The sequence below is a fragment of the Diaporthe amygdali genome, assembly GCF_026229845.1.
Source record: "Diaporthe amygdali strain CAA958 chromosome Unknown NODE_54_length_279735_cov_64_132730, whole genome shotgun sequence".
Classification (NCBI taxonomy): Eukaryota; Fungi; Ascomycota; class Sordariomycetes; order Diaporthales; family Diaporthaceae; genus Diaporthe; species Diaporthe amygdali.
Window position 1 is genome coordinate 237,480 of NW_026517074.1, and position 12,413 is coordinate 249,892.

At 51.5% G+C, this 12,413-nt stretch overlaps 5 protein-coding genes across 5 annotated transcripts; 3 read left to right on the plus strand and 2 right to left on the minus strand.

Annotated features, from left to right (window-relative positions):
• Positions 1-317: 317 nt before the first annotated feature.
• On the minus strand, positions 318-1,145 carry J7T55_001343 (uncharacterized protein; the record flags this gene model as incomplete). Its single annotated transcript, XM_053135405.1, has 1 exon — positions 318-1,145. One exon carries the CDS (start codon positions 1,143-1,145, stop codon positions 318-320), a length of 828 nt encoding a protein of 275 aa, XP_052986982.1.
• Positions 1,146-3,365: 2,220 nt separating this feature from the next.
• Positions 3,366-4,784, plus strand: J7T55_001344 (uncharacterized protein; the record flags this gene model as incomplete). The annotated part of the gene is made up of 3 exons (XM_053135406.1): positions 3,366-3,919; positions 4,024-4,091; positions 4,204-4,784. The coding sequence occupies 3 exons, from the start codon at positions 3,366-3,368 to the stop codon at positions 4,782-4,784; spliced, it is 1,203 nt and encodes a 400-aa protein (XP_052986983.1).
• Positions 4,785-6,301: 1,517 nt separating this feature from the next.
• Positions 6,302-6,679, plus strand: J7T55_001345 (uncharacterized protein; the record flags this gene model as incomplete). Its single annotated transcript, XM_053135407.1, has 2 exons — positions 6,302-6,616; positions 6,674-6,679. The coding sequence occupies 2 exons, from the start codon at positions 6,302-6,304 to the stop codon at positions 6,677-6,679; spliced, it is 321 nt and encodes a 106-aa protein (XP_052986984.1).
• Positions 6,680-7,222: 543 nt separating this feature from the next.
• J7T55_001346 (glutathione-dependent formaldehyde-activating gfa) lies at positions 7,223-7,807 on the minus strand (the record flags this gene model as incomplete). Its single annotated transcript, XM_053135408.1, has 1 exon — positions 7,223-7,807. One exon carries the CDS (start codon positions 7,805-7,807, stop codon positions 7,223-7,225), a length of 585 nt encoding a protein of 194 aa, XP_052986985.1.
• Positions 7,808-9,003: 1,196 nt separating this feature from the next.
• On the plus strand, positions 9,004-11,754 carry J7T55_001347 (uncharacterized protein; the record flags this gene model as incomplete). Its single annotated transcript, XM_053135409.1, has 3 exons — positions 9,004-10,746; positions 10,946-11,607; positions 11,703-11,754. 3 exons carry the CDS (start codon positions 9,004-9,006, stop codon positions 11,752-11,754), a joined length of 2,457 nt encoding a protein of 818 aa, XP_052986986.1.
• Between the last annotated feature and the right edge of the window lie 659 nt (positions 11,755-12,413).

Genomic DNA, 12,413 nt, shown 5'->3' on the forward strand with positions numbered 1-12,413 from the left:
GATGCAACACCGCGATCAGCCAAGTGGGGCTGGTTAGTGTCATCGCGGGGAAATGATGGGGTTGATAAATTGCACTTGAATTCATGGGAATGGAACCCGGCTTATCCGGGGTTATTTGTTTTCCCCATATGTGGGAAAATGAGTGTTCGTGAGGGCGTGAACAGGTAATGACATCGTGCAGCTATAGGATGTAGCATCACCAATGCATCGGTAAGAAGTTGACGACGGCCGGCTGCCCACGTGCTGCGGGGGAAGACTGCTGCGCCTGAAGGCCTCAATCATCAGAGTGCACCCTCACATCATCATCACCGCGGAAGTCAAATCCTGTGGACATCGACGAATCTTTTGGGGAAGCGCTCGACCAGGCGCTTTCGGTAGACCACATCGTGACTAGGACAGCCATACAGCGGGCCCTCCCTGGCATCGCCCCAGAGTTTCGCCTCGCCCCGCGCCTCGAAGCACACGCCGCACTCGTCCCAGGTGCTCAGGAATTGCAGCACCCAGGGCTGGTGGTCCAGCAGCTCCCAGCTCTCGTCCAGCATGAACATATAGTACTGCATCCAGTCGTACAGCGTCTCGCTGTTCTTGCCGGGATCGCCGTCGAGGTCGGCGATGCTGGTCCAGTGCACGAGCACCATGACCTCGCGGACATGGCCCATCGACTCGACCATCTCAAGCAGTTCACGGCGCCGCTGCTTCTTGTCGGCGCCGCTGTCGTCGAACCGCTCGACATCCTTGAACAGCACCCGCTCCACGTGGCTCAGGCTGGCCGTGTCGAACTGGCTCAGGTCGCGGTGCAGCCACAGCACGTCGCGGCCCGGGTCGAAGTAGAAGGCGCAGTCGGCCACCGTCGAGTGCTGCAGCCGCCGGTATGTCGCCAGCGTGTGGTCGCGGGACTCGCGGCACACCTGCAGCGCCACGGGGTGCGAGTACGGCCGGCATGACACGTCCTCCAGCCGCTTGGCCTGCGAGTCCCACGCCGTCACCTTCTCGGCGCCGACCTGCCGGCTGGGCTTGATGCGCCGAGGTGCGCCGCCGCCGGAGCCCCCGGGCGGCAGCGAGACCTCGATGAGGCGTGCAGAGGGCCACGTCTCCTCCCAGATTCTGAGCCGCAGCTCGAGGGGAAGGCCTGCCATTGCATGCATGTGAGCGGAACTAGAGAGGCGGCGTTTTGTGTCACCACGGCCTTGATTGGGGCGATACTCACGAGACAGGCCTGATTCCTTGCACGATTGCGAGTCCTGCTCGGCCATTACTTTAATTGTGCATGAAGTGCCTTCTTTGTCGTGAGGTCTGGTCCTTGTCCCGTCCTTTCTTCTCAGGTCGATGACTTTGAATGACCAGACGGATGATCTGCTGACTGCAACCGTTAAAACGTGCCCCGCAGCACTGTGGGCAAAACGGTCATGGCATCTCCACCGAGCCCGTCGTGTTCTGCCATTGGCTAGCATCGTGTGTTGCCGTTCCAGGGTTGGACCCTTGTCGTCACACAGTGACCCCATTTCGAGGATTCCCGAGAGCTGAGGCTTGACTTGGCATAAAGAGTTGATGCCACTTCTTAAAGTCGCAGCCCATTCGTATATAGGTACATGAGCAACATAATCCTGTGTATAGGCGTTCGAAAGAATACAGTTCCCGAGACCAGCATGTCTGCTAGTGTAATTCCAAAAGATCTAGAAAGCCACAACGAAGCACCCAAGTCATTTACATGAAGAGCAGTGAGACATCAAGACTGTTCTAGAAGGGCATGGACGTGTCGAAGGCACGATGAATGGAAGAAAAGAAATGCCATCATAACGTATGTCGTGAACCTTCAAATTCTAAGTACGGGACTTTTTAATCCATCTGTACCACGGCCATTATGAAAGCCTCGAGTCCGTGGATTGTCAACGGCCAACTCAGCTGGACAAGCCAATCCAGGCACGGCTTCTGCGTGTAGTACACATGGAATTTGCCATGCGAGACTATTCTGAATCATCCAAATTCCCGGGTTGGCTGCTGTAGGGCGCTTGAGTGAATGCGGCGACTCCAACGGTGCACTCGACAAAGGTGCCCCTGAGACGTGGTCATGAACCCGCTGACAAAGACATTTGTAAGTTGGAAATCAATGGATTATTAGAATCCTAAAACCTTCTAAAAGTGGAAAGATAAGCCCGTACGTAGAAACTGGTGACTTGACTCTGATGGCTGGTGCGCTGCCTTTGAGACATACCCATTCCGGCACCGTTTGGAGGAGAAGGGCTATCAATCTAAAATTTCTTCCAGCAGAAAACTTTGTTTATTCATCATTGCATAAGCAAATCTTGTATCATAGCGTGAGCTGATTCGAAAATTACAAGGCTGGACCCCACGCGGTAGAGAAACGCTGCTGTAGTGATGTTTTGGTCACGAAGCACTGGAACAACATGTGATCAGTGCAAATCGGAACCACAAACTCACCAGAGATGATCAGTCATCACAGCAGAGTCATTGAACGGAACGTCTCGGATGCGCTATATTCGCTCTCCGGATTTGGTTGGCAATGTCGAACAGCCGCCTGTCTCGCTTCCACGCCAATAACAGACAGATGCACGGCCCCTGCTGTCTTTGTCCGGGCCTCGACGGCGCCGATGCACTGCTTTGATTTAGGCTTGGCGGAACTTCGACAACGCTCAAGATCTTCAACCTCACATGAGCTCAAATGCCATTGCGCTGTTGGCGTTGGTGCGCGATGCTCTGGACGTTGCCTGGTACTTGCTTGCTTTGTGATAGCGTAGGCTCACGGACAAATGGACTTTCAGCCCAGCCGAGACACCGGCGATAGACGCCCGCTGGGTTCCCTCGCAAGTAGGGGCTAAGGGAATGCTCAAAAACGCATCCACGACCCGATTACTTGGTGCAGAGAGATTTGCAGTCTGGATTCTTCACAATCAACGTCGTTGAGGTACCGCCCGTCGGCCTAGAAGCAAAACGAATGGCTATGAATTTCGGTGGCCTACCACCGTGTGGTGTATGTGAAGTCAAAACCACAGAACGCTTTTGAGAAACCAGATTTTACTAATCAAATGCTGACTGCAGATGGATTGCGTGACTTCCCTCATAAGATCCTCATCCTGCGATGCGACGAACGCAACCTGTCTATGTGTGGAAATAGAGCGAAGTAGCCCCAGTCCCTTTGCGGACTGCGTGTCGGGCACTTGCAGCATAAAGCAAGGATTGAGTACGAAATATGTCACTGATTTCTGTTTACTCCGGCTCACATTCACGCAGTGGTAAAGAATTTCACTGTCACGAACTGCGAACATCCCACGCCACCTCATCTGAGCAGCATATCCATCGCTTTCCTCGTCCTTTTCGGAATCCAGACGGTATTCTTTATATTGCGGATGCTCACACGGGTACTCAAACTGTCCAATTGGGGATGGGATGACGTTACCATAGTTGGTGCCTTTGCAGCTACAATCGGCGTCATCACAGGCCGTCAGTTGCAATTACAGGCGGGCATGGGCCGTGATATCTGGACGCTCGCGCCGGAGGAAATTACAAATCACCTCAAGATCTTTTATGTCTTTGCTTTCATATACACCATTACCATGACGTTGATAAGGGCATCGATATGCTTCATTTACCTGCGGCTGTTCCCGAACAAGAAATTCCGCCGGATTGTCTGGGCAACACAGGCCTTCAACGTTGCTCTCATGATCACTTTCATTTTGGCCTACGCCTTCCAGTGTACACCACCAAGTTACTTTTGGAATATGTGGCATGGCGAGTCCCAAGGGAAATGTCTCAAGTTCAGCAATCTGTCCTGGACGCAATCAATTCTCTTCATTGCGCTGGACCTCTGGATGCTGGCATTGCCGTTTTGGCAAGTCAAGAAGCTAAACCTCCCGCTCAGAAAGAGATTGGATGCATTCGTGATGTTTGGATGCGGGATATTGTGAGTTCCACATCGTGCAATAATAAATGGCTGCCGAACCCTTTTGTTATTTAACCCTCCTTATTGCCAGACATCCCGCTGACAGAAGCTTGGCACTGGAATAGCTTGACTATAGTCAGCGTATTGCGCCTCGAATGTATGATTACTCTGACCAATGGACACAACCCCACAAGTAAGCACGTCACTCCCATTCCTTCACCAAGTGACCCGGAGGTGGGCCTTATGTGACAGTGCTCTGTCAATCCTGGCAGCCACGTGGACTGACACGTCTTTCACCCCTACAGAGGACCTGACCTGGCTAGCTACTTGGTCCAATGTCGAGATGACAGTGGGTATCATAATTGCCTGCCTTCCAGCCACACGACTCCTCATGCTCCGCTATCTACCGAGTAAGATTGCAGCGTGGCACCAGACGTCGCGCACGGCTCGCTTTAGCCTGACGACGCCGCGGAGCTCGAAGGTTGGGTCCACGGCGACGTGGGTGAGTTGTCACAGCGGGAAGAGGGAGAGCAATCTGCAGCCGCCCATGCCAATGTATGCCGGCGTATGCTCTACGCAAGTCTCGGTCACGTCGCCTGGGGTTTTCAATCCTGCGCAACATGCAGCAGGAGGCCCCAGTGACACCTCTGAGCTCGAACGGCGGGAGTCAGAACTCCCGCTTGTTGACTCAGCTCCGCCTGTCACGGCCGGGCAGTCATCGGTGACCGATGAGCAGGCTCGACAGTCGACCCCAAAATTGAAGGAGAGGCGTATTTGGGTGGAGCAGCATATCTACGTGTCGAATGATCCCGTGACAGGTGGGCCAACGTCTGTACCTCGCGGGGAGGAAGACATGGCAAGGTTCCCCAGTATCGAGGATGCTTGAATAGTATAGAAAAGAAAGAATTCAACTACAAAAATAGCTTGAGTTTAGCGCGAGGTCTTTCTCTCCATTCAAATCCCTGGCAAAAGTTGCAAAGCCGGGCAAAGTGCTTGTTGACACAACCAATATTGTCTCGGCGTAAAGCGAAGCTTTGAGACGGTCACACTGCCTTAGCCCCCGCGAGCTTGATCATTTCGGGCGCACTGGACTTGGCTGAGGATTCTGTTTGAGTTTGGTGCCTGACTGGCTTAGTGTACCCAGCTGACTATCTGGGTACGGGAAGTGGATCAATCTCATCCTGCGATAGTGCAGAACAAGGACACCCATCGCTTTAAACTCGCCTTATTTCCAGCTGAACGACTCGAGTCTTTAGCGCTCAGCCTTCGGGCTGAGCCAAGAGAGAAGCGTGATATAGATCAGTGACTGGGAAGCTGGCCAAGACATGCGCGACAGTGCCCTCTATCAGACATCTCACAGCTGCCCAGCCTGCCCAGCCGGCGGGATTGCGGGATGCTAAGGGACGAATGCTTGATTTGTGCGACTTTCCTCAGCAGAGCAGAACCTCTGTCGATCTTCCATTTCGTGCAGCTTGCATCAAGTTGGCCCTCCAACCCGTCTTACATGCCCTGTTGCTTGCATACGTGCCGGCGCAAACTAGCACCTGGCATGATCCTTTGGTTGCACGCTGCCTTATCATTGGCGGGCTGACCATCGTGGGATCTAGCTCTCTGCGCTTGATGACACCTCTGCTCCTGTGCAGCAGACGCAGGGTCTATTTGAAATCTCCGAGGCGTTCGCACCGACCCCAAGGTCTCTCCAAAATGAATTTGTGATTCCGATTCGCTGATGGCATCTGCAGGGTGCTAAAATGCCATGTGGCCGCCCCATTACGACCAGTCCCTGACCCGGCCAGCCGTGCACGTTGTCCAGGGCCTGACTGCGCGTCAAATAGCCGACGTAAGGCAATGCGTATTCACGAATTCCACACTTCCTGGAATGGCATTTTGAACTTCTCATGTGTCTCAACAAACGGGTTTCTCTTCACGTAAAGGCGTAATATCATTGGTGTTTGCCAGTCAGGCAGCTGATTCTCAGGTGGATAATCGCTGACCTGCTAGGTAAACTTCCGTGTGTCAAACAGCACTCGAATTTGGTCCCAAACATATCAAGCGCTCACAGAGAGTATCACGAAGAGACAGAAGTTCAACATATAAGATCGGTCGACATCGCCACTTAAGCATCTTGCCACAGTGGACCATCATCATCATCGAGATCCAAGACCCTGATCGACAATACATCCATCCAGACACTCAAGCATCAAGACCCTGCATAGAGAGCACCAGTTCGTCCAATCATCTACCCTCGAAGTACACTTCCCGCCTTTCAGCCATTCTATCATCGTTCGATCTCAAGCCCAACGTCGATCACCAAGACATCCGCCATCTGCAACCCTTGCACAGCCCCCACGTGGCCACCACCCAACCGAAACACATCCCACACCACCAACCAAACCAGCCAAGATGCAGTGCATTTCTTCCGTCGTCCTGGCTCTGGTCGCCGCTGCCACCCTTGTCGTCGCCGCCCCGGCCCCGGCCCCGATGCCTGCACCCACGGCTGCTGCCGTGTTCTCGGTTCCCGAGGTAGCATCCGTGACCTCCACCGTCGCCCAGTCCATCGCGACCCCGGCTCCGGCCTTCAAGGCCCGCGGGGCCACCGTTGATTCCTTCGCTGCCAAGTGCACTGTCGGCTCAGACAGTGTTGCCACCTGCACTGGTGCCATCCATGCCACCAACGTCTGGGCCGGCACCCTGGATGCTACTGTTGACTCTTCCACCGTAAGTACAACAGCTTGGACGAATCCCGGAGCATCTCATACTGACTCACAGCTATAGTCCTAACGGTGAAGCCACAACACCGTCCATATTCTTATGATTGATGTTTTCTTACTGTAAGTCACTTCCAAAGTACCTGCACGATTAGCTTCTTGCTTCCGGGACCTTGCTAACTGTATCTGGTAGTCTTGCACAAATTTTGTAGATATGAGGCTCCAAGACGGCATTTACGAGCAGGTATTTAAAACCAGTGGGATGTGAAGAGGGAGCATAGAGAGATATTATTGCCAACGAAAGCCCACAACTCTTATTTCTTTTGTACAGGCGCAATAACTGGGTACGGGACGCATCAGATGGCTTAGATCTTGGGTATGCATCACCTAGACACGGATAGAAGTTTCTCAGTTGGTAGACTTGGAACCAATAGAAAGATCTCTTCATCATTCTGCCAATCTCTTCTCTGGGTAATCAAATTCGCTTGTTCGGCCTTGGTAGCGAAGGCTGGTAGGCATACCGGCTGCTTGGTCATGCAACTCAGATTGAACGAAGTGGATGGAAAGTTCAAACACGAAGCCCAGCGAAACCTGTCTTGTCCGCCCAATTCGAAGATTACAGTTGGGCTTCCTTCCAGTCCCATCGAGAAAGCTCGCCCAGCGGTCCGGTCTTCTTTTCCACTCCCTCGAGCACATTTGGCGGCAACATACGACAATTCACACCAACTTTGGGCTCATGCGCTTCAGCTCCCTTCGTCTCCTTCTCTTTCTTCAGAAATGCCAGGCCCTGCTCAGTTGGCGCCCAGTGTGTCAAGCAGCCGCAATTTCCACAGAAATGAAACCCAATGTCCCCATCTCCGTCAGTTCTTACGTACAATTGCAGACAGTTAGAATCTTCATTCTCCCCCTTCGAAATGAGAGGCTCTCGCCGAGCCGGCGAGTCTTTCGGGGCTGGCCGCGATGCCTGGACGTTGACGATAACATTGACGTCGTCGAGGTGAAAGTATGCCCACAGCGCACCGTAGCGGTAGCAAACGCTGCAGCGACACTCGTTGATCTTGGCGGGCAGAGAGGGCATCTCGACGTTGATGCGACCGCAGTGACATGTTGCGGTCAGGCTGCTTGGGTGTGGTGACTCTGGAGGTGGGAGCTGGTCATCGGAAGAGGATTGTGGATGTTCGGCTTGGTCTTTGTCTGCCATCTTCAATCAAAATGTCCGGAATTTCGATGGTGAAATTATTCTGAATCAGAATGCGAACTTTAATCGACTGGGCTGATTCTTCCAAGTTGTTTGCAGAATAGGATCACGGTGAAGCGGGGATGGCTGGAGCAGTTCCAGCTAGCAGGGGTGAGGGGTGTCTAGGGATACGATAGGCAGCCACTGAATTGTCCAGCCAGTCATTATTCCGTGCAGTCAACATAGGATGGAAGACCAACACAATTCTCACACTAGCCCCTCCTGCGATGAACATTGGGAATATCTGGCAGTGGTAATGCCAAACCAGAAACACTTTTGCTTAGAACAGGCCATCATCATTGCATTGTTCAAAAACCCTTGACTCAATCCCCAGCAAACAATTAGAGTCGAGCACTACGTATTTAGTTTGACACTTGACCCAGCAACGCAGTCAGGTCTGATGGATAATTAGACTGAACTCACTGTAGATGACAAGTTCAGCTTTGGGCCCGGTCGTCAAATGGATGGGAAAACGCGTTTGAGGAGATGTGATGGTGAAATTCAGAGCATGCCAGTGTCTACATTTGCGTTTGCTGCACAGCTTTACACAATAACACTGAAACCAACCCAGGAGATAGTCATCATCATAAAGTTTTCGTGTCATGGGAGACAGTCACACATCGATTACCCAAGTTGCTGAAACAAATGGCTCAAAAACAATATAAAGGTTTCCCAGTCCCGAGACCTCTCAACCTGGTCTCATGATTGAGTTGTAAGTGCTCAGTATTAGACATTTCAATCTTGTTGACTACCCATTGCCAGATGAATACTTCCAAGATCCCTCCGCTTTCTCAGTTTTCAATTATATGTTACTGCCAAATCCGAGCACCAGCAATTAACATGGCCGAATTGCACCTCATAGTAAAGGTTTCACCTGTGAAGTTAGAGCCTACCTAGATGATGGCGTGCATGGCGGATACTCCATGTCACTCTGGCTAGCTGGCTGTGACTCGAAACGGTATTCACTTTCGTTTGATCTGCTTATTATTCGTTTTATTCACCCTTGCAAGACTTCAATTCTATAAGAAGGTACTGCGACACGCAACTCAGCTCCATTTCTAACCTTCCCCATCTTTCAAAGTCGTCGTGGACAGCATAATAACAATCCACTTCGCAATATCAGCAGCCAACCCCATCGATTCTACAAGCCAACTGTCAACATGGTCCCAGAGTCATTAAGTGATGTTTATCAGATGTACAAGCGCGACACTAATGCCATTGCAACATGGCTAGCCAATACGGCCAAAACCAACGGCTATGGAGCTGCCCTCCACCAAGAGAATGTGCCCCATGCTGGTGGACGGCTTACGGGCAAGGCAAGGAAGGAAGCCAAGACGGTCACAAAAGCTACCAGCCAACATGCAACTTCAAGTGCGAACAAACCAACTCACGCACTGGCCATAAGAGAATTCATTTCTCTAGCTACATTCATTGCAAATGCGGACCCTGCGATTCAGGTTCCCTTGTTTCTCAGCATCACGCTCAACCGCGTCATTAAGGTACGAGCCACATTCTCCCGTATTCTGGGAGAGAAGTCCGAGCAAGTCGACGAGATATCCGATGCTAGTCACAGCCATTTCCTTGGCGTTCTGGAGAAAGTCCGCGATATCCTCAAGCCGAACATGCAAGTGGACACACTCGATCGACCGTCAGTCGTCCAAGATACCACGGAAGCTGCAATCGCAGGCTCGACGGGAGCGAATGATGAGAGGAACACTACGGGAAACCTCTTCGACGTGCTCAATTTTTATGAAACAAAGCAAGACATTCCTGACCCACCTGACTCAGCCGTGCCTCTTCAGTCCGACGAGAAGTATGAGATCAAGCTTGAAGACAGCATGAGCGATGCCTTCCTAGCTTTTGTCGCACTCATGCATCTTGGTCAATATCTGCGTAAGACAATTCGGTGCTTCTGGCAAAGCTATAAACTTGGAGAATTTCCTCTTGACGGTATTGCCGTCAGTACCACCGCGGCTATTGCAGTCTACCGGGAGAGGGAAGAAAAGCTTGCACCACAGATTGAGAAGTTCGGGGGCGTGCTTTTCTTTGCGGAAGTGATGTTTAGAGCAGGCTGCGCGGTGCTGGCCGACGAACTCAGTCCTCGTGAACGGTGCACAGACGATATCAAATTCGTTGCCTACGATAATGAGAAACCTCTCATGGAGCTGTGCCTTATGTGCCGAATGCTGGATGATTACAGAAGATCCAGCTCACTCAGCACCATCAAGGTCTACGACGGTTCTCATGGATGGTACGATGAGGACATGGACATGGAATCCGCCACAAATCGGGAGAGGTACAATCAAGACTATTCGGCGCTTGCGGAGGTTCTTCCAGACATGAGTATTCTTTCCATGGCCTCTGGAAAAGAGGTTCTAAATGACGAGTTCGCCCATGGAGTCAGAGTCATGCACAAGACGAATAAAGTACCCCTTTGGCTGTGTTTCGCGGCCCGGACATATCTTGACACACTTGTGGAGCTGCGGGGAAGCTTGGATCTACCCTGGCATGAGCTGATGCTTACGAGTGAGAGGATCAGATCCAGTCTCGCAAAAGCGCTCGAGTCTCCAGGTGATGTTCACCTCGTCGAGGGTTGGCCTGCTGTGAAGGGTCTGGTCAAGCAGTTGATCCAGGAGTCATCAGGATGGGGCTCGGACCCAACTGCTCCTTGCAAAACAAGGAGGGGGTGGTCCATCAAGCCCAATCAGTTTCTACGACGCCATCCACTCTATTGTGGCCTGTGGGCGTACTACATGAGGGCCCAATTCCAAAATATTGGTGTCAAATTTGCCAGTGCCTTTGGCTACGTTCATCAGTCGTTCCAGCTCTACCACGCACTCAAACAAGAAGGAGTGCTGGGCCCGAATCAAACATGGAGAGATATTGAGACTCTTATGACCTTGGTAAGTAGCCCCAAAAAGTCATTTTTTCCATTCACCGAGCCAGAAGATTTCTATACAGAGGTCCATGTCGGGCCTTGTCGAAACCTAATGTCAGCATGCGGATCTTGAAACAGGCGATACCTTTCACTGTTCCATTTTGCCACTCTTTGTTATGCAATTCCGCCTCCACTATTTTGATGGCTGACTTTTTGTCCTGCAGCAAGGCCTTGACACCTTTTTTGTCGGCGACACTCCGACCACACCCCGGGGGTACCTTCAGAACCTCAGCCTGAAATCAGGATTTACAACACGTAAATCGGCCTCAAAGAGGGGCAAGAATAAGAAGACCGAGAGAGGAACACTGAAGCACAAGGGCGAATTTGCGATGCAGTTCATGAATCTCTACTGGAAGACTGCTCTTCGGGGCTTGACGGTCTGCGATCTCCAGCAGATGATTGAAGAAACCGGTCGCCGCTTCGTAATGAAAGAGGATGGCAAAATTCTATTGGAAGCTCCTGGCCAGGCAGATCCCTCTGCAAAGCCAGCTCCTGACAACATGCCGATACATGAGCTCATCTATGGCTTGAGCAATATTGTGTATAATGAAAACCGGCTGATGGCTTTCGACTATTTTCAGTTGCACAGGATATGTTTCCAATATCTGGAGCATATCCGCGGAACAATTGATGAGCAGACCCTTCATCGACTTTGCCCCGAATCCGCCGCACAGAAGCACCTCCCGTCCGTTGTCAGCATGATCTTCAGGGATGCAGCTGGAGACGAGCCTCAGGGGCTCCTACAGCTTGCAGCATCCACCCTGTTGAAGCATATCAAGGGCCCAACCTCTAATAGTTGCACACGGGCAATGAGAGATCTTGGAATGTACCCCTGTTGGTGCCCTGGAAACATTGGGAAGGGAATCGCTGCTTCGTCCAATTGCAGGAACCTCGATTGTGGTGGACGTAGCCCATCTGCAGCCCGAGCAAGAACATGAACAGCGCCAACAAGGAGACCACAATGATTTCCTAAGTTATTTGCACGGAGCCATGAGCTCAAGCTTCATGTTGGTGCTTTGAGGGAAAGGATCAGAAGGAGAGATAAGGACTAGAAGGAAAGAAGTGTAACATAAACATCCTAGTGCTTCTCGTTCCTCTCTGACTGTATTTATTCAACTCGATCAACCACCATCCAATTTGCTCCAGTACCCTCATTGGTCTAGTTCCAAGCATGTGATTAAATGGGGTAGACTTAGAATGCTCGTTTTACCCAGTGTCAGTGAGTTTCACTCGTCAGTGCCATTAACGACGTAAAAAATTCCCTTGTTAGTATTGGAGTGATTAATTCTTTCTATGAGAATGGCTTTGTTGTCCATGGGATCAAAATTTGTACTGTTTGTAGAACTCAGGAGGCACGGAGCAGCTATCAAGGGCCTTAGGCACCAGGATGTGAAGGATTTAGGGCTCATCACTCAACAAAGGTGTTCTGTGGCAGTTTTGGCAATTCTATCGATTTATGATCTGTCTACTCTCAGGGACAGAGCCTCATGTCCCGCAAGAAGAGACAGACGGTCGATGTCGCGATGCCATGAAAAACAGCTCTGCTGTGGATTTGGAGTTGCCCGAATAGGGCGCTGAAGAATTTATCGGTGAGACACTACCCGAAAAAGCTAGCGTTTGCTCACTGACACA